Source organism: Protopterus annectens, chromosome 17.part0, assembly GCF_019279795.1.
Source record: "Protopterus annectens isolate FY-2018-M chromosome 17.part0, PAN1.0, whole genome shotgun sequence".
NCBI classification, from domain to species: Eukaryota; Metazoa; Chordata; order Ceratodontiformes; family Protopteridae; genus Protopterus; species Protopterus annectens.
The window spans coordinates 550,252,544-550,273,200 of record NC_056751.1 but is presented as its reverse complement, the minus strand read 5'-3'; the positions used below and the strand labels follow the sequence as shown (position 1 = coordinate 550,273,200).

At 42.3% G+C, this 20,657-nt stretch overlaps 1 protein-coding gene across 5 annotated transcripts in view; it reads left to right on the top strand.

Annotated features, from left to right (window-relative positions):
* MOB2 (MOB kinase activator 2) overlaps nt 1-20,657 on the top strand; it is an 884,625-nt gene that overhangs the window by 766,119 nt on the left and 97,849 nt on the right. For all 5 annotated transcript variants that reach the window (XM_044059677.1, XM_044059676.1, XM_044059674.1 and 2 more), the window contains exon 3: nt 3,454-3,550. In XM_044059677.1, coding sequence (XP_043915612.1) covers nt 3,454-3,550 — 97 coding nt within the window. The remainder of the gene's footprint in view (nt 1-3,453; nt 3,551-20,657) is intronic.

Sequence of the window (20,657 nt, the reverse complement as noted above, 5' to 3'; positions counted from 1 at the left end):
TTCATATACCCCCTTTGCAGATTAGCCATGGCACTGTAGGACACAGCTTTGACCTACCAAATAAATCTTCAAGCTCAATTCCTGCCAGGAAAACAAAACACTCTGGTAGACGATTTTAACAGAAACCTTATGGATCCTCATGAGTGGAAACTAAATCCACAAGTCTTCAGCATGATAGAGAAATGGGGGAGTACAGACATAGATCTATTTGCCTCTCCTCAAAATTATCAACTGAAAAGATTCTGCACAAGGACTTATCTCAGACAAGCATGGAAAGTGGACGCCCTATCCTTCAGTTGGAAAAACCCATCAGTTTACGCCTTTCCTCCTCTGCCTCTTCTACCCAGGGTCCTCCTAAAAGTCAGACAAGAGAAGCCAAAGATGATATTCATTGCCCTGGACTGGCCTCGCCAATACTGGTACCCAATCCTAAGGAACTTGTCTCAATACCCAGCTTGGACCTTGCCTCAAAAACCACAACTACTGTCCCAGCAAACCAATCGGATCCTGCACAATCAACTACAGACTCTGAACCTGGCAGCATGGCTAATCCTGTAATCATACAGACGACACCTCTCAGTAAAGCTGTGATGGATGTCATTTTGAAAGCCAGAAGGTCTAGTACTAGAAAATCTTATGCTGACAAATGGAAGAGATACTGTGCTTGGAATCAAGCACAAGGAACTGATACAGCAGAGCCGCATATTCCTCAGATATTACAATACTTAACAGAGATGCTTGACAAAGGCCTATCTTTCTCCTCAATCAAAATCCATGCCTCTGCCATTTTGGCTCATTACAATACAGAGCCACCAATCTTTTTCTCATCCTTTACTAAAGCAGTATCTTAGAGGAGCCAAAAATTTAAGGCCTCCTAGAAGATCACCATTACCTGCATGGGACCTCAATTATGTGTTGGAAAAGCTCACCCTGCCCCCATTTAAACCAGCTGCTACCGCTGATATGAAGTTCTTATCATGGAAGACAGCTCTGCTGCTAGCAATTACAGCAAGAGGAGTTTCAGAGCTTCAGGCCCTCATGGCTGTAGATCCTTTTATCATATTTTACCCAGACAGGGTGTCTCTGAGGACAAATCCTACTTTTATGCCTACAGTTGTTTCCAGTGTGGCTCTTAACTAAACAATTCATCTGCAACTTTTTATCCAAATCCGCAGAACAAAGGGGAGAGAATTCTGCATTCCTTGGACATACACAGCTAAGATTCTACTTGAGCAGGACTAAAGCTCTAAGAAAAACTGAGCAATTACTAGTGTCATATGCTGCAGGATCAGAAGGAAAAGCTATTTCAAAGCAGACAGTTTCAAAGTGGATAAGCCATTGCATCCGTTTCTGCTACTTACACCATGGCAAACCTGTGCCCAAGGGCATTAGGTCTCACTCCCCCAGGGCTGCAGCTACTTCAGCAGCCTTTTTCAGAGGAGTGCCAATCAAGGGCATTCTAGAGGCTGCTACTTGGAGTTCTGTTCACACCTTTAGAAAGCATTACCATTTGCATCTCTACTCTAAGTCCAGGGAAGGCTTTGCCACTGCAGTGCTACAAGGCCTTATAGACTCACCTAATGCTGTTTAGCTCCAGTATCCCAACCATAGCTTTGGGATTCTACCCAAATGTAATGACTGCAACAGTGAAACACGAAGAACATAGTACAGTTGTGTACACTTACCATAAATGTAGATGTTCGAGTGTATTCACCGTTGCAGTCCAGGTTACCCTCCCACCATCCCCCTTTCATTCTACAGTTTATCTTTCCTTCTCTATCTTCTACAGCCTATATGGTGTATTTGCTTGTAGATGAAGATAAAGTTTATATTGATGCATGTATATATATGTAAATATTTGAATATTGCTACCTTTTTGTGGGCACCTGACATCGGGGGCAAAAAAAACTAAAGAAAATGGCGTCGACTGCATGTTTTATACCCCTGACGACCTGACGTCATGGAAGAGAAGGCAGCAACCGACACAGGACCCAAGCCTTTGGAATTCAGGCTGACTGAGGGCAACCTGCCAGCAGATTACCCAAATGTCATGACTGCAACAGTGAATGCACTCTAACATCTACATTTATGGTAAGTGTACACAACTGTACTTTCTCGATTCCATGGGCAGGTCTGTTTTCTGTGCCTTTCTTCTGTTACCCATGATCCCCTGGGTGCTCGCGAAGATAAAGGAGGAGAGGCCAGAAGTGCTTCTAATAGCCGCATTTTGACCTAGACACCACTGGTTCTCTCTTGTAAGGCTGGCAAGGAAAAGCATATTGCTTCAGCCCATGTGCCTCTTGACACAGGAAAGGGTCCTTCCTACATTGCTGCTTCAGAACTCTAAGGCAACAGAGGGGCTTCCTGTCTCTGAGGTCTCTTGATAGACTAATCATGGCTAGCCATCCACTAGTCATTGTGCTGTGAGGGTCTTCACAGAAATGACTTCAGCAGTGAATCTTACAAAGGGCATAGTGCGCTCATGTTATGAGCGTATCGTAATTTTAGATGTTTGAGTATATTCACTGTTGCAGTCCCAATCCCGATTCAAGGGACAGTGGTACTGAACAGAGCATGGGATATCTTTTGTGAATGTGGATACTGGATTTTTTGGGTCTATATTATAAGATCGACTGTTGAAAACATCGGACAACATATGGTCTATGTGTTCAAAACATCAAACTTATAAAAACAAAAAGAAAAAAGTACCCTAATGGGTTTAAGCAGGGGGACAACACTCCTGCACCCCCCGCTACTTAAATATACCAACTCCAGGACTGCACTACCTTGCAGTAAATGGAAATCTCCCCTTATGGAGATTTCCGTTTACACGTTCGATGTTGTGCACTTTCGCCATTCTCGTGTCAATATCAGCTTCGATATTGTCGGCTTTTGAGAATATAATATAAACCAGTTTTTTCACTGGGCACTGATCAGTGCAAGAAGGAATACATTTGGTAGAACTACTTGGAAGTCCCTTCCAAAGATCTACAGATGTGGGGAGTTATGTGCAAGTTCTTGTTTTATCTCTATAGCCCTAAGATCACAGATGGATAAGACTGAGCATTACTAAACTCTTACCACTCTGATTTTCAGTAAGTTGTTTTATTATCCACTTATGTGTACTGTACCATAATACAGTGGCTGTGCATTAGGTTATAGACATTTGATAGTGGAATTTGCTAAATATTTGTTAGCGTTACAGAATTTGAATAATTTATCCAAGTAATCAACCTTGCTAATGAACAGGTATTGCCACCAGTTCACATTAACAAAGAGTTTTCAGATCATTCATTCTTTAATGGTTTACTTGGATTTTGCTGCTGGCTGGTAGATGGGCAGATGTGGACTGATGCAACAATTGTCATTTCCCTGCAGTGTGTCTCTCTGTATTGTGTTGTGTAATATGTTAACAAATAAATTCTAAAAAGGTATTTTTCTACTTTTCCTTAGCAACAACATTCTTCAACCATATAAACTTGCAGTATAGCACAGTATCAGAATTCTGTACTGCAGAAACATGTCAGGCTATGACAGCCCCATGTAGCACGTAAGTAATATTTCATTTCCCTTTGTCATTTGCCTAGCTTTCTTTCTGTGTGATATTTGAACAAAGATCTTTGAAAAGACTAATGAAGAAACAGCTGTAAAGTAGTTAAGTTTTCACTTCCAGGGTTATATTTAACGTTATTGTTTTGATTTTTTTACTGTTCACACAAGCACTTACTTTTTGGGATACTACAGTAGAACAACATCCATTTTAGCTGTGGAGAGCATGCATATTTTTTTTATTTTGACAACTGTTGCAGTATTCCTGAGTTACTGGGGTTTCAGTTGCAGAAGACCTTGATATCCAGCCTAACTTCTGTAGATGAGCACCATTAAACTTCAAGACATGGTGAGTGCCCTCCCATCTGGAATGTCGGATTATGATGAGAATAAAGCCCGAGTCCACTTGTGCCGCCTTAGATTGCTATATGTTTCATGCTGCAGTTCGTGGCACACGCTTCAAAGTATTAGCACCCATAATCTGGCATGGTTTGGTGAATGCAGGACAGATGAGTACTCTTCTGGGGAACCTCCTGACATTCTGTACCTTTTTCTGTTTTATCTCCAGTTAGAGTATAATTTTGCCTAGCTAGTTTGACTTTGGACATGTGTTAAGGTATGTCAGGGCCTAAGAAAGGTATTTGCTCTTGTGTCGGAAGAATTCTTAGAAAAACTAACACAAGGATTCGCCCAGAAAACATTAAGTAGGCAGCATTCAGCCTGCACCAGTGGCATAGAGGAATAAATCCTAGATTACAGCCAGGCATGCTGAGTTTGACTGGTTAGCTCTAGGTATTTCACAGCACAGGCAGGGAGGGTGGGAATGTCGTTCCAGGGGTGGAGAATATTTTTCCTCATAGTTTATACTGCTTCTCTAATTAACCTCAGTTGGAGGACAAAAGCCTGTCATGATATGAGGAGCTGAGCCAGAAAGGCATGGGCATGTCTGCTAATGGTAACCCCTATTTCAGCATATGTGGGGGAGCATGTCCATGCAGATGGGGGGGGGCATAAGCAGCCCTTGCATTAACGTAGGTGCTCATGTCACCACCAGTAGGTGGGGTTAGGAAAAAAATGTTCTTGTTGGTAAGATGTAGATGATAGTGTAAATCACCGTCATGGCTGCTTGGATGACAGTGTTCCTCAAAGTATGATGCCTGGTCAAGAAGGGGGCTTGATTATCAGCAGGCGTGGAGGCAAAAATGAAAAAAATTATGCAAAATAGTAGGCAGTGTTCTCTTTGGAACTACTTGAACAGCTAAAGGCTTGAGGCTTTCTCCCAGACCACCGCGGCAACCTTGGGTTCATAGGTAGGTACTAGGCTATCAGCCCAAGGACCTATGTAAGCCTAGCCAACAAGATTCCCTGGCTTACTCCACCCAGGAAAGTTATTTTCCTGTGCCGCTGTCGAGCAGCAACACAGAAGTGATCCCCGGGGTGTATTTCCTATTTCCCATCCACTCATCAAGATTTTTCTTGAAGAGTGCAAATGAAGAACTTTGCTTGACATAGATGGGTAGCCTGTTCCAGAGTATGGGAAGTTCTGGTACAGGAATCTATCCCTCCAGCATGTCCTGTTTATTGTGGTGCCAAGGTTTAGGTCCCTATAGTGTGTAGCTCGGAGGGATTTGGATTTCTTTAGGTGTAGCATGTCCAACAGCTCTGGGTTTGACATAGCTTTATATGTTAGCCAGAGATCACCTCGGAGCAGGCAATATGCTACAGAGTAAAGCTGGAGTTTTCTGAGATGGTCAGTGTAGGGCATTTGTTTGAGGCCAGTAATCCTCTTTGTGATGTACTTCTGTGGCCTTTCCAGCTGCTGCAGATGTCTTGAGGTACATTCTAAAAGGGGCATCGTACTCTATAATGGGTCTAATGTTTGTCAAGTAGAGGGGAACAATGACCTCTTTTCCTGGATGAGAACCCTTTTATGATGAGGTGTGCCATGTAGAAGGACTCCCTGACTGCTGTGGCGATGTGACTATCAAAGGAGAGACTACTGTCCACCTGGGTCCCAAGGTCTCATCACACATTCGGTGTTAAGTAGATTGCTGCCTATGTGGTAGTTCATGGGTAGAGTTTTTACCAAAGGGGATGACACTGTACTTTTTGGCATTGAGCTTGAGGCCATGGCTCTGACACCAGGCATCTGTCTCAGCGAGGTCCTTCTGTAGGATGTCCACATCATTTGGGGACTCTACTATGGCTCCTAGTTTGCAGTCATCTGCAAACTTCATTAGCCAGAGGCCTTCTTTGTTAGCCTGTACTTCAGAGAAGTAGATACCAAACAGGAGAGGTCCCAGGACTGAACCCTGTGGTACTCCACTTGTCACTGGTTTGAGGTCAGATGTGGAGTCTGCAACTTTTACAGTGTGGATTCTGTCAGTGAGCCATTTGGCAAACACATCTTGTGACGTAGAGATTTATACCTAGTTTAGTGAGTTTAGCTATAATTCCAGAATGAGGGATGGTGTCGAAAGCCTTGGCGAGGTCAAGATAGGCTGTGTGAACCACCTTACCCTCATCTATGGCTTTGGTGACTGCCTCAAAGAAGTTGATCAGGTTCAGGAGGCATGATGTGCCTTTCACAAACCCGAACTGGGTGGGATCCAGAGTTTGGAGGTTACCAATGTCTTTGAGTTCCATGATGATACGTTCCATGGCCTTGCAGTCCAGGCTCATCAGGCTAATAGGGTGATAGTTCCCAGGATCAGTGGTGGGCTCCCCCTTTGTGGAGTGGGATAACTGCTGCTGTGCGCCATTCAGTGGGCACAAAGCCTGATGCGAAGTTATTGAACATAGTGCTTAGGTGGAGAGCCAGTTCGTTCATGAAGTTTGTGTAAAACGCAGCCTGGGATGTTGTCCGGTCCCATGGATGCTGTGTTTTTTTGGCTTTAGAGAGTGCAGCTTTTACCTGTGTAGTTGCGATTACAGGGACTCTGCATTCTTCCTGTATAGATATGGGCCTTTTAGGGGGTGAGGGGGGGGGGTAAAGTTAGCACTGAACATCTTTGACTTCTGAGGTCTCCTATAAAAAGTAGAGTTTTAAGGTGAAATTGGACAGGAATGTGGATGACATGCCTTTGCTGCTGGATGTCCCCTAGTGGCTTGAGGGTGTAGGCCCTGTGGAGCATAAAGCTGACATTCCTAAAGGCTGTAATGAAGCCCATTTAAAAGTTGACATGTTAAAGGAACAAAACTTGTTCCACCAAGCCATCAACCCGGCCTGTTGTCATTAAGTAGGACATCACTGGTAATGAGGTGGAAGTTTAGCAGTCCTGGCCTTAGGCCAGTGTTTCAAGGCAGATGTACCTTCCAAAAGGTAAAGCATAAGTCACCAAGCCATTGACTGCCTGCTGAAAGTCTGGGGCTCCTCCCTTAGCCCAATCCCAGGCCCTCCCTGAACAATAGATCACTTTGTCTGAGGGATTCCTTCAAGGCTGACCTGACCTGCAGCCAAGTACAGGTCCATCTGTGTCTGGAGGTCCCCTTCTGTAAAAGTTAAAGGGAGGCATGTCTGACAATAAGGGAAAATTAGCTGCACCAGGGAGGTAGAGGGATAGTCCTGACTACTTCCAGCTAACTTGGGTTTAATTAGCAGGTTGGGTGACTAATGGAGCAAGAAAGGAGGGATGGGGAGGTTACATTAGCATTCCTTATCAATGAACAAATCCATCAAATGGCTAAATCTCTCGAACACACTTTTTTATTAAGCGCTTTTCATCCAACTGAATCTTTGGACTTTTTCAGATAAAATTAATTTAAAAAGCTTCAGTTTAAATAAGCCTCTAAAAAAGGTCACATAATCTATGTATTACATATTTAAAGCAGCAAGAATAATTTCATTACAATCTATTAACCATGTATCGTTAAAAAAAAATCTTTCAACCAACCAAGTTATCACACCAAGATACCTTCAGCAAAAATATATTTATATATATATATTTATATATATATATATATATATATATATATTTTTTTTTATATATATATATATATATATATATATACACACACACACACACACACACACACATACATGAAAAAAATCAAATATTTAAACCATATTCTTATAGCAATGTGTGCCCACTCTCCCCACCACTTATTCATATATTTCAAAAAAATACCTAAAATATATGGAGAATACAGAAATACATATATACATATGTGCCAAGCACATCTATCTAAACTTTTTAATTTTAATGGGCACATGATGGAACATTTGTCATTAAGCCCAGGGTATGTATAGGCGTTGTCTTGTTTGATAAATAAGTTCCAAATTTTCTAGTAACAGAGAAAAAGGGCCACCCCTAGGGTCATTCCTAACCTGGTCTATCACCTTTAAATTTGAATTTGTGATTAGGGAATCGAGATATATGCCTTGTTGAAGCATTTTCTTCCTTGTGTTTATGCTATACAAGTGTTTATACACTCCATCCCTTAATCTACGTTCTGTCTTCCCAATATAAAATGATGGGCAGACTTGACATTTTGCCACATACACTACTGCCTTAGAGTTGCAGTTAAATTTACTTTTACTAGTTATCTTAAGACCATTAATAACTATACTAGTTCCTTGCTCCATTATATGACAATATGGACAATTGCCACACTGGGTCATACCTATGTTTGTCATAAAGGGCTTTTTTCTCTTTCTCTAAGAAGTACTTAAAATTTAAGCCCTTTCTCAAAACAAAATTTGGGGTGTCACCCAATTTAGATGCCAAAATCATGTCTTCCTTAAATACGTTCCAGTTTTTAATAATAACGCCTTTAATATTCTTAATGTCCAAGGAAAAAGTCAAGGTACGTGCCAAATTAAAGTTCACCCTCTTATGATGTTCTTCGGATGTTGTTGAAACCATGTTCATCCCATTGTTGTTGCCAAAATCCCCCGTTTCCCTTTCCTGTCTTAATATGGACTTGTACAGTCCATTACTTCTTTTCAGTTTAAATTCCTCTGTTAGTTCATCTATCAATTTTGAGGAGTATGCCCTTAGTAAAAACATCTTTTTTAAATTAAGGCATTCATCAAAGAAGTCATGTTCAGTGGTCGTCATTCTTGCAGCTCGCACTAATTGACCCTTTACTACCGAGTACTTCTGATGAAAGGGATGTGCACTAGTATAGTGCAAAAAGGTGTTAGAAGCCAGGATTTTTAGAAAATCCACATATTCTAAGTTATGTTCCCTGTTTTTATTTAGTTCCACATCCAAGTAAGATATGGACTGGTTATTGAAAACATGTGAAGTGCAAAAATTCAGATGCAGTGTTTAACCGTTGTACTAGGGTGTTTGCTGTATCTTTAGTTCCTTCTATTAACATAAAGGTATCGTACAAGTATCTTGTGTAAAATTTAATGGTGTTCTCAAGCTCCTGGTTACCTAAAATATGTGTGTGTTCCCAAAATGACATTACTAAGTTCGCATAACTGGAACCACACAGAGAGCCCATTGCTACTCCTTTAGTTTGGACATAATACTTGTTGAAAAATATAAAATTGTGAGTTAATATAATATCCAACAACTCTTCTACTAAGGAAATTTCTTCCTTGGGGGGGGCACCCTTCTGTCGCATTCTCATACTAGCCCATTCTATACCTTGTTCATGAGGAATGCTAGTATAAAGGTCCCTAACAGCTATCGTGAGAAAATTATATTCAGTTCTATATTCTAAGTTGTTGAGTTTCTCCAAAACGGACCAAGAGTCTTCGGAAATAACTTCTTGTGTTATGACATACTTTTTCATAATGGAATCCACGACTTTCGTGCAAGCATATGTGGGTGAAACCCACCCATCCACTATTGGTCTAAATGGGGGGATCTTTTATATCTTCATCGAGTTTAGAACTCTAAACATACATGGGGTCTTTGACAATATTTGTTAATAGTTGTATGTATGCATGTCTATCCTGCCTTCTATAAATAAATCATTCAGGTAAATTCTGATACTCTGGTTAGCAATATTTAATTAATTTAAGGAAACTTCCAAGTATGCATTTGAATTCAATATAGCTTGAATTTTCCTATCATAGTGATCTATATCCATAAATACTAGTCCGCCCCCTTTATCTGGTTTCATTACAAGGACTTTTGCAGAGCATATCCTTTCCTCCTTATTTAAATTAAATGTGTGTCTCACCTCTGATTTACTCAGTTTCCTAAAATCCAACTCACACATTTTTTCAAAAATTAATAGCAAGTTGTGTAGTGGTGGGTTAAAACAACTAGGCACTTTAAATTGATTAAAATTAATACTTTGTGCACCTAATAAACTGATGCAAGTTTAACTTTCTGACAAACATTTTAAGGTCACAAATTAATTGTGCTATATTCATTTTACTTGTAGGAATGAATGACAAACCTTTAGCTCGAATGTTAACCAAGTCCACAAACTTCAATAGAAGGGTAATTGTAAATAGAAAAGTCCTTTTCTTTATTTTTAATGATGAGGGGATCCTTTTCAGACAAATGGGTGACTGTTATCTGTTGTTCTTCCTCCGCTTGTAGTAATTGCGAGGCTTGTCCCTGGTAAAATCCTGCCTCGAGGACTGCGCCGTCATTTGCTGCTGGTTATTTACTTGTTTATTGTTATAGTTCCCATTGCGGTCCCTGATACGGTCACTTCTCCTTAAATTTTCCCCTTCGTGGTTCTCCGATGCATTGCTTGATTAATTTATGGTTTCTTATAGGGAAAAAGAAGAGAATGTAGGCATATTGACGTCATCATTAACTGAACCAGATTCATGGTGGTTGATTTGCTGTTTGTGAAGCCATATTTGAGAAGGTGGTGGGCGTGGATATGCTACACCAGTTTGATAATGAAGACTGTCCCTGTCCAGTTTTTTTAAGTTTTGTTTGTTTAATTTTAGCCAAATGTTGATCTATACTTTGAAAGATACGATTATAATCGTACTTGTATATTTTAAAATGCAAGTGGGCCTTAACCTGATTGTCCAATCTTGCAATTACAGCCATAAGTTCCTCTAACATCAAATTAAAATGTTTTACGATCACTTGCAGCAGTTGTAACCCCTGTTGATTAAAAAGTTTCATTAGTTCTACGTGAAATTCTGAGTCCGGAATCAATCCGGTGGGGTATTGCCACATCCTCAACCCTTTGGGTACTATTTCCAGACTAATGCATTCCTGGAAGTATTCCACCTCCAGGCGAACTTTTGTATTTGTGCATATTTTGATCAAACTGATGTAATAGATCTGCGAGAAGTGTATTGCCCCTGGCCAGGTTACCAGTCCCTTCCCACAGTACTGGAAGTTAAAAGTCCGACTGGAGAAGCAAGCCAGTTTTTTTAATATAGGTGACCCCATAAGCCTCGAGGGGTGTTGCTGTTGTCAATCCTGCTGTGAATCGAACATATGACTTATGTCCACAGTACCTTCCCGGTTACTCACAACAATGTTAGCAAAAGTCTGTGATCTATTCGGTTCATTAGGCTGATTTTGTTGTTGAACATTAAGGGTTTCCCCTTGATTAAAAGGCTTACCTGCTTGCCTAGGTTCTCGGTTGTTGCAATTGTGTTATAACTTGGTGGTGTTGCTGACTAGATGTCATGGCATCTAACCGGTTGTTCAGATTCAACTCTTTGAGACAAGTGTTGGATAAGTGCTGTTAACTTCCCTACTGCTTTCAATTTAGCAGTTGAGTCCACAAAAAAATTTCAAGTGTACAGTCCAGAGCATTATTAGCCGTGGCGGAATACAAAACCCACTTCCAAAACCACAAATACTCTACAAACTGTAGAATGAACAAATCCACCAAATGGCTAAATCTCTCGAACACACTTTTTTATTAAGCGCTTTGCGTCCAACTGAATTGTTGAACTACTTCAGATAAAATTAATTTAAAAAGCTTCAGTTTAAATACGCCTCTAAAAAGGTCACATGACCTATGCATTACATATTTAAAGCAACAAGAATAATTCTTTCAACCAACCAAGTTATCACACCAGGATGCCTTCAGTAAAAATATATTTTTATTTTAAACCATATTCTTACAGCAATGTGCCCCCACTCTCCCCACCACTTATTATTCATATATTTCAAATAAAATGCCAAAAATATATGTAAAATATATGGAGAATACAGAAATACATATATACATATGTGCCAAGCTCATCAATCTAAACTTTTTAATTTTAATAGGCACATGATGGAACATTTGTTATTAAGCCCAGGGTATGTATAGGCATATATTCCTTATGATGATTTCTAGTGCAGATGTCGCACTGGGGACTGTGCAGTGAGGGGAAAGAGTGGTGTGCATAGGGGGAAATTACACAGCATGGCCCCCATTGCACTCACCCTATGGATTCAACCAAAAGATCGAAATGGGAGGGAGTAATAAGCAATGTAAAACCCATTGGTTGATGAAAGCCAAGACCTCTGTGATGTTCTTGGGTTCTCTGACCAACCTCAGCTGCATCAAAGTAAGTTGGGGAGATGGCGAAGTTGGTAGACCTGGCATTGACATGGGGTACTGGGTAGTAAAGCCATAAAATAAAGCAAGGGAGCAAATACTAAAAAAATATCTGGATTCTTCTCAAGTGACTTACCCGCTAGGTTGTGATATACACAGAAGATGCCATTTCCTCTGCTTCTCCCACAGACCAAATCTCATTTGGAGAGTTGTGTGGGTTGCGTTGTCTCATCCAAGTTTTCATTACTTGAAAGGCAGACCACAGCACCACTGTTGTTTCAGTGTAACTTAGTCTCAGTTCTGGATTTCTGGTGATGTTCATCGTGTTTCACTGTTGCAGTCATTACACTTGGGTTATCCTGCTGGCAGGCTACCCGCAGTCGGCCTGAATTCCAAAGTCCTGGCCCGGCATCGGTTGCTGTCGCCTCTTCCCTGACGTCAGTGCACCAGGGGTATAAAAGATGCAGCCGACGCCATTTTCTTCAGTCTTTCTTGCCGTGCGGTGCCCGAAGCAAAAGCAGTTCGCAAGTGCCAGTCGGCTGACTCCTGAGATTTTCAAAACGAAATTTCAGATCTGAAGTCTTCATTAAAGCTAAGTACCCTGTTGTGGAAACTTTTTTCTTGCTCCAGACCGATGTCAGAAAAAGTTAACAATTGTATTTCTTGTGGGAAGCAAATACCTCATAAGGATTTTCATTCTTACTGTATTCCTTGCCTAGGCCCTGACCACGACGTTGCTAGCTGTCAGTTTTGTGCTAGATTTAACCAACTCACTATTAAGTGTCGGTACGATTTTGCCTTTTATTACTTTGGCCAAAGATTTAATTATATAATGCCATCAGAACAGCCGACGACCGGAGTTTATAAAAAGCACAAGGAAAAGGACAGGCATCTGAGGTCCAAAACCGACGAGGCCTTGGCTAGGCCAGTCGCCGGTTCTCAGTGAGGTGCTTTCGCAGCCCCTGACGCCCACTACTTCAGAGCCACAGGCCGCTTCCGACTCCCACGTGGAGCCGACTAGGCCTCTGGATACTCAAGGTATTGGACACTTGGAAACTATTCCCTCAGATGGGTCCGGAGCCGCTGAGCAGGCATCAGCTTCTGAGGGTGTTTTCAGACCTACACAGTTATATGTTAAGCCAACCTCAGCTTCAAAGGCAAAGACTAAACCAGCTCTAAAGACAAAAAAACAAGTACAGCATTCTCCTGCACAGACTTCCATGCCTAAAAAACAGATGCTTAAAATGGCCGAAGACCTAATTACTTTGATCAGGGGTTCCCATCCCCTTCCTGATAAGAGGCCTAGGCAAGAGACAGAATATGAATTTTCAGATCAGGTTTCCATTTCCTCTTGACTCCTCTTCTGAGCAGGGATACTCCCTTCCTCCCTTTGAGGATTCTGATGCTGAAGAGTCTATTCCTTCAGCCTCTCCTCCTAAGGATTATTCTTTTGGGGAAACCCTTCACACCATGAGGGAGCACTTTCACTGGGAGAGCCAAGATTACTCAGAATCTAAGAAAAGGCTCAGAGACTTTCTTTTACTACCTCAGCACAGACCTCTTGCTATTCCACCTGTTCTAGACATAGTAGATGTATTTTCAGAGTCCATCCTGTCTCCTGACTCTCTACCTCCTGCACCGGTTAAGCCAGACAGATAGTACAGGGTTCCAGATTCCCACAAATTTCTATATAAAAACCCTGCTGCTGACCCAGAAACTATATCTCAGGGTCCCAAAGGGGTCAAAGCTTCCACTGCAAAAAAACCCTGTCCCCTCTGATAGGGATTCTAGGGCACTGGACAGATGGGGGGAAAAAGTTTACACTTCTGCTACCTTGGCTGTAAGGGCTTTAAATTGTCAGTTTCATATGCTTAAATATCAGCAATATTTAATGTCACAGCTAAAACAGAAAATGTTGACAAATTCTGAATGTCCAGATAACAAGGAAATGCAGGATTTACTGCATGCAGCTGAACAAGTGGGAAAGCATACTTTGCAATGTGGTTTTGATTCACTGGAGGCCTCTTGCAGGGCCACTGTTACGGGTACTGTCATTAGAAGGCATGTTGGTTAAAGGAACAAAATTTGCCTGATCATGTTAAAGCAAAATTATTGGATGCTTCTTTACAGCATGATACTTTGTTTGGTGTTAAGGCAGAAGAGGTGTTGAAGAAAATGGAGGATAAAGCGAAATCTATGCAGACAGTTAAGGATTAATACTACTAAAAAATATCTGGATTCTTCTCAAGTGACTTACCCACTAGGCTGCGATACACACACAGAAGATGCCATTTCCTCTGCTTCTCCCACAGACCAAATCTCATTTGGAGAGTTGTGTGGTTTGCGTTGTCTCATCCAAGTTTTCATTATTTGAAAGGCAGACCACAGCACCACTGTTGTTTCAGTGTAACTTAATCTCAGTTCTGGATTTCTGGTGTTCTGTGCTGCAGTTTAAGCAGTTTAAATCTGCAAAAATTATTTTGATTGAGTAAGGCAGAAATATGCTTTAATTGTATCATCACATTTAAATTTTCTTTGACTTAGAGCCCAGGCAGTTGCCATTCAGCTTGCCAGCAGTGAGCAGTGTTCCACCTCATCAACTGACTGCTGTTATGTGTTTGAGTTAATAGTCAGACTGCAAAGTCATCTACCTTTGTGGAAGACAGGCATATTTGTTTTGAAAATAAACCAAGTATCCCTATTTCTCTGGTGTTGTGACCCTGTAGTTAGCATACCTTGTGGCAGTAATATTTCCAAAGTACCAGTTTTATGAATGGCATGATGTTCTTCGTGTTTCACTGTTGCAGTCATTACATTTGGGTTATCTGCTTGCAGTAGCCCTCAGTCGGCCTGATTAACAAAGTCTTGGGTCCTGCGCCGGTTGCTGTCTCCTCTTCCATGATGTCAGGTCGTCAGGGGTATAAAACATGCAGCCGACACCATTACATCAGTCTTTCTTGCGGTGCCCGAAGCAGAAGCAGTTCGCAAGTGCCAGTCGGCCAACTCCTGAAATTTTCGTTTTCAAGTTTCAGAACCGAAGTCTTCAACTAAAGCCAAGTACCCCATTGGAGAAACTTTTTCTTGCTCCTTACCGATGTTAGTAAAAGTTAATAATTGCATTTCTTATGGAAAGTAAATACCTCACAACGATTTTCATTCATACTGTATTTCTTGCCTAGGCCCTGACCACGACATACCTTACTGTTGTTTTTTTGCCTTATTTAATCAACGCACTATCCATCGTCGATATATTTTTGCCTCCAAATATTAGACCCATTCAGAGTCCGGTATGCCACGAGATGCTTCAATTGTGGAACCTGCGGATGTCTCTACCTTGGATGGGTCTGGAGTCGCTGTGCAGGCACTGGCTTCTGAGGGTGTATTCAGGCCTATGGACTTGCATATTAAACCGACGCCTCCTTCTTTAAGGCCTAAACTACGAACCATGCCTAAGAACCGATGCTCAGGCCGCATGCGCAGGCCTCTATGCCTAAAAAACAAATGATAAGAATGGCTGAAGATCTTATAACTCTAATCAGGGGAAGCCAACCACCCCCTTCTAAGAGACCTAGGACTTAATTTGTTTATGAATCTTCTGACCAAGAATCTGATTTTTCTGATCTGGATTTACCCTTATCTACTTATGAGGATTCTGATGCAGAGGACTCTATTCCCTCTGCTTCCCCTCCAGAGGATTTTTCTTTTGGTAAAACCTTGCACTCTCTAAGGGAACATTTTCACTGGGAAAGACAGGATTTTTCTGATTCGAAAGAGGCTTAGGGATTTCTTACTAAGGCTCTTACTCGGCATAGGCCTTTAGCTATACCTCCTGTACTAGACATTGTTGATGCCTTTTCGGAATCTAGTTTGGCTCCTGATTCTTTACTTCCTGTTCCCAGAAAACCTGACATATTACAGGGTCCCTGATTCTCACAAGTTCCTTTTTACAAATCCTATTGCGGATCTAGAGACTATTTTACAGGGACCCAAGGGCATTAAGGCTTCTACTGCTAAAAATCCTGTCCCCTCTGATAGAGACTCCAGGGTGCTGGATAGGTGGGGAAAGAAGGTTTACACTTAAACCTTGGCCATTAGGGCCTTAAACTGTCAGTTTCATATGTTAAAACTATCAACAACATGGTATTGGATTGCTTAAACAGAAAATGTTGATTCCTGACTGTGCTGAAAGTAAAGAATTACAGGATTTAATGTATTCTGCTGAACAGGTTGGAAAACATACTTTGCAATGTGGATTTGATTCATTAGAGGCCTCTTGCAGGGCTGTTGTCACTGGGTCTGTACTCAGAAGGCATGCTTGGCTTAAGGAGCAATCTTTGCCTGATCATGTTAAAGCTAAACTGTTGGATGCTCCCTTAAATCAGGACTGCCTGTTTGGCAGCAAAGCTGAGGAAGTTCCTAAAAAGGTGGAAGATAAAGCTAAATCTTTGCAAACTGTTAAAGATTTCTTACAAGTTCAGCCTCCAAGATTTAGTAGGCATTGGCCCTCTAAGAATTGGTCCTTTCCGGCCCCTTCCAGGTCTTCTCAATCCAAACCCAGACACAGCAGAAACACCAGGCTTCAGTCCCAGGGTATGCACAAAAATAAGCAGTGGGGGGCTTCCGGATCCAAATCTGGGAGTAGTAAGACCCCCCCCAATGGAAAACTGTCTCAATGACTTGCTCTTAAAACTTCCAAGCACTTCTCAACTGAATGCTCCTTTAGGTGGAAAGATTGGTCTGCAGGTAGAAAACTGGGAACTCATTACCCAGGACAAATGGGTCTTAAATATAGTGTCCCAAGGATACAGATTTCACTTCTACACGTTGTCAACACCAAGGGGGTGGCCAAATCTACCCTTAAATCAGTGGGTAGAGGCCCAAAAGCAAATACTTTCTCTCTTAAACATGGGGGCTATTCAGTTGGTACCAGAAGAGGAAAAAGAGACAAGGTTTCTTTTCGAGACTTTTACTGGTACCCAGAAAAGACAATTCATGGTGTCCTATCTTGGACCTTTCCTATTCTAAACACCTTTTTGGTGATTCCAAAATTCAAGGTGCTGACTCTTCACCAGTTACTTCCTATGCTAGGCAAAGATGCTTGGTTAGCAACACTAGATTTAAAAGAAGCATACCTACACATCTCTATCAGGGAATCTTGCAGAAGATACGTACGCTTCAAAGCAGACTACACACACTATCAATTCTCTGCACTGCCCTTTGGCTTATCTACTGCACCCAGGGTATTCGCAAAGTGCCTAGCTCCAGTCATTGCATTTTTCAGGCAAAGAAATATTCAAATATACCATACCCGGACGATTTTCTAATTCAGGCAGAAAGCCAGGACATACTTTTGAATCATCTGGCCTTTGTACAAAGGGTGCTGACTTATCTGGGGTACACCATAACAAAAAGAAATCACATCTGGTACCCTGTCAAAACGTTATATTCCTGGGAGCAAGCTTGAATACAACTTCCCAGATGGTACTCCTTACGCCACAGAGACGGATTTATTTGACAACCTATATCAAACAAGTGGCCACAAAAACCTTGCTATATCTGCAAATAGCAAGGCAAATACTGCAAGCCTTGGGGTTCATGGCCTCCTGCATTCTTCTAATTCCATATGCAAGACTGCATATGAGGAAACTACAATGGTATCTAAAAAGCCTATGGTGTCAACATTCTCAGGATCTAGAAGCAATGATTCCTGTCATACCTTGCCTACTCCCAGAGTCCCTTTGGTGGGCAGAGTCCTGCCACCAAAACAAGGGATTACCATTCACACTATCTCCTGCCGCCCAAACCCTAACAGATGCATCAGACTATGCATGGGGGGCTCACCTAGCAGGGAAGTGCATTCAGGGCAAATGGAACCCAAGTCAAATGCACCTGCATATCAATCAGAAAGAAATGTTAGCTGTACAGAATGCTCTGACAGCTTTCAAGGACCACATTCTTACAGGACAACTAATGGTAAAGACGGACAACAACACTGTTATGTGGTACATAAACAAGCAGGGGGTACACATTCTTACCCCCCTCTGCAGACTAGCCATGGCATTCTGGAACACAGCCTTGAGCTACCAAGTGAATCTACAAGCTAAATTCCTGCCTGGAAAACTAACTACACTGGCAGAGGGACTAATCAGAAACCTCATGGACCCACACGAGTGGCAACTGGAACCAAGGATTTTCAACATGTTGACAAGCAAATGGGGAGCCCAGATATAGATCTGTTCGCCTCCCCCCAGAACTATCAGTTGGAAAAATTTTGCGCCAAGATCCCCCACAAACAAGCTTGGAAAGTGGATGCTCTGTCCTTCAGCTGGAAAAAACTATCAGTTTATGCCTTTCCTCCTCTGCCTCTGCTCTCTAAAGTACTACTAAAGATCAAGCAGGACAAGCCAAGGATTATTTTGATTGCACCAGACTGGCCACACCAACACTGGTACCCACTCTTGCACAGTGTGTCACGGTTGGCCCCTAGACACCTGCCTCAGACTCCTTCCCTGTTGTCTCAGCAGGAGAACCAGGTTCTGCACCCTCAGCTTCAAACGCTGAACCTAGCAGCCTGGCTAGTTACCTAATCTCTCCTTTACCATCCCTCAGTAAACCAGTGATGGATATCATTTTAGAGGCAAGGAGACCTAGTACTAGAAAATCTTATGCTGCAAAATGCAAAATGGAAAAGATTCTGTGCCTGGAACCAGTCTCAAGGGATGAGCACAGCAGTGCCCAATTTACCTCAGATTTTACAATACTTAACTGAGATGCTTCACAAGGGCTTGTCCTTTTCCTCCATCAAAATTCATGCCTCAGCCATTTCAGCTCATTATAGCACAGAATATCCTCTCTTCTCCAACCCACTGCTCAATCAGTTCCTCAGAGGGGCCAAAAACTTAAAGCCACCCAGGAGAGCTCCAAATCCAGCCTGGGACCTTAGTTTTGTTTTGGAGAAACTCACTCTTCCTCCTTTCGAGTCAGCTGCTACTGCAGATTTAAAATTTCTTTCTTGGAAAACGGCATTCCTTTTAGCAATCACTTCAGCAAGAAGGGTATCTGAATTACAGGCCCTTATAGCAGTGGAGCCTTTCATCATCTTTCATGCGGACAGGATGTCCCTCAGAACCAATCCCTCCTTCATGCCCAAGGTGGTATCCAGTGTGGTTCTTAATCAGTCCATTCATTTGCCGACCTTCTTTCCTAATCCACAGAACAAAGGGGATCGGATATTGCACTCCTCAGATGTGCACAGACAACTTAGATTCTACTTGGACAGGACTAAACCTCAAAGGAAATCTGAACAACTGCTGGTGGCATTTGCTGCAGGGATGGGGGGAGGGCTGTTTCAAAGCAAACCATTTCTAAATGGATAGGCCATTGCATTCATTTCTGCTATAAGCACCATGGAAAACCTGTCCCACAGGGCATCAGACCCCACTCTACCAGGGCTGCATCTACCTCTACAGCCTTTTTCGGAGGCGTCCCTACCAGGGACATCCTAAAAGTTGCTACCTGGAGTTCTGTACATTCACCAAGCATCATTTACCAATTTTCTCTAAATCCAGAGCTGGCTTTGCCACTGCAGTCTTGCAGGGCCTTATAGCTGGTCCTAATGTTATTTAAATTCCTCCTCCCTTCCTTAGCTTTGGGAATCTACCCAAATGTAATGACTGCAACAGTGAAACACGAAGAACATAGTACAGATGTTCATCGTGTTACCCTGCTGCAGTCATCACACTTGGGTTATCCTGTCGTCAGGCGGTCCCACAGTCAGCTTAAATTCCAAAGTCTTGGTCCAGTGTCGGTTGCTGTCACTTCTTCCCTGACGTCAGTGCACCAGGGGTATAGGAGGCATCCGACGCCATTTTCTTCGGTCTTTCTTGCCGTGCGGTGCCCGAAGCAGAAGCAGTTCGCAAGTGCCGGTCGGCCGACACCTGAGATTTTCTAATAGAGTTTCAGTCTGAAGTCTTCAAAGCTAAGTACCCTGTTGGGGAACCTTTTCTTGCCTCAGTCCGATGTCAGAAAAAGTTAACAATTGCATTTCTTGTGGGAAGCAAATACCTCATAAGGACATTCATTCTTATTGTATACCTTGCCTAGGCCCAGACCACGACGTCACTGGTTGTCGGTTTTGTGCTAGGTTCAATAAGCGAACTATAAAGTGACGCTTTGATTTCGCACGACACTACTTTGGTAGGAAATTTAATTACACTATGCCGTCGGAGCAACCGACTACCAGCGTGCATAAAAAATGCAAAGATAAAGACAGGCAGCCTAGATCCAAGCCAGACTCCAAGGCCTCAGCTGGGCCGGTCGCCGGTTCTCAGTGAGGTGCCTACGCAGCCCCTGGCTACCGCAGAATTGGAACCCCAGACCGCTTTGGATCCTCTAGCAGAGAGTTCTAGGCCGACAGCCATTTTCTTTAGGCCCTACCGATGACATTGCAGAAGGAGAAGCCGGTGCTGTAGAAACACCTTCGGTTTCAGAAGGTGTCTTCAGACCGACTACTCGCACCATAAAATCTTATGCTAAGCTTAAGACTCCTCTAAAACCAAAAAAAGACTGCACTTCAGTCTCCAGTTCAAAGCCCCATGCCTAAGAAACAGATGCTTAAAATGGCTGAAGATTTCATTTCTTTAATCAGGGGTTCCCAACCCCCCCCCCCCGAC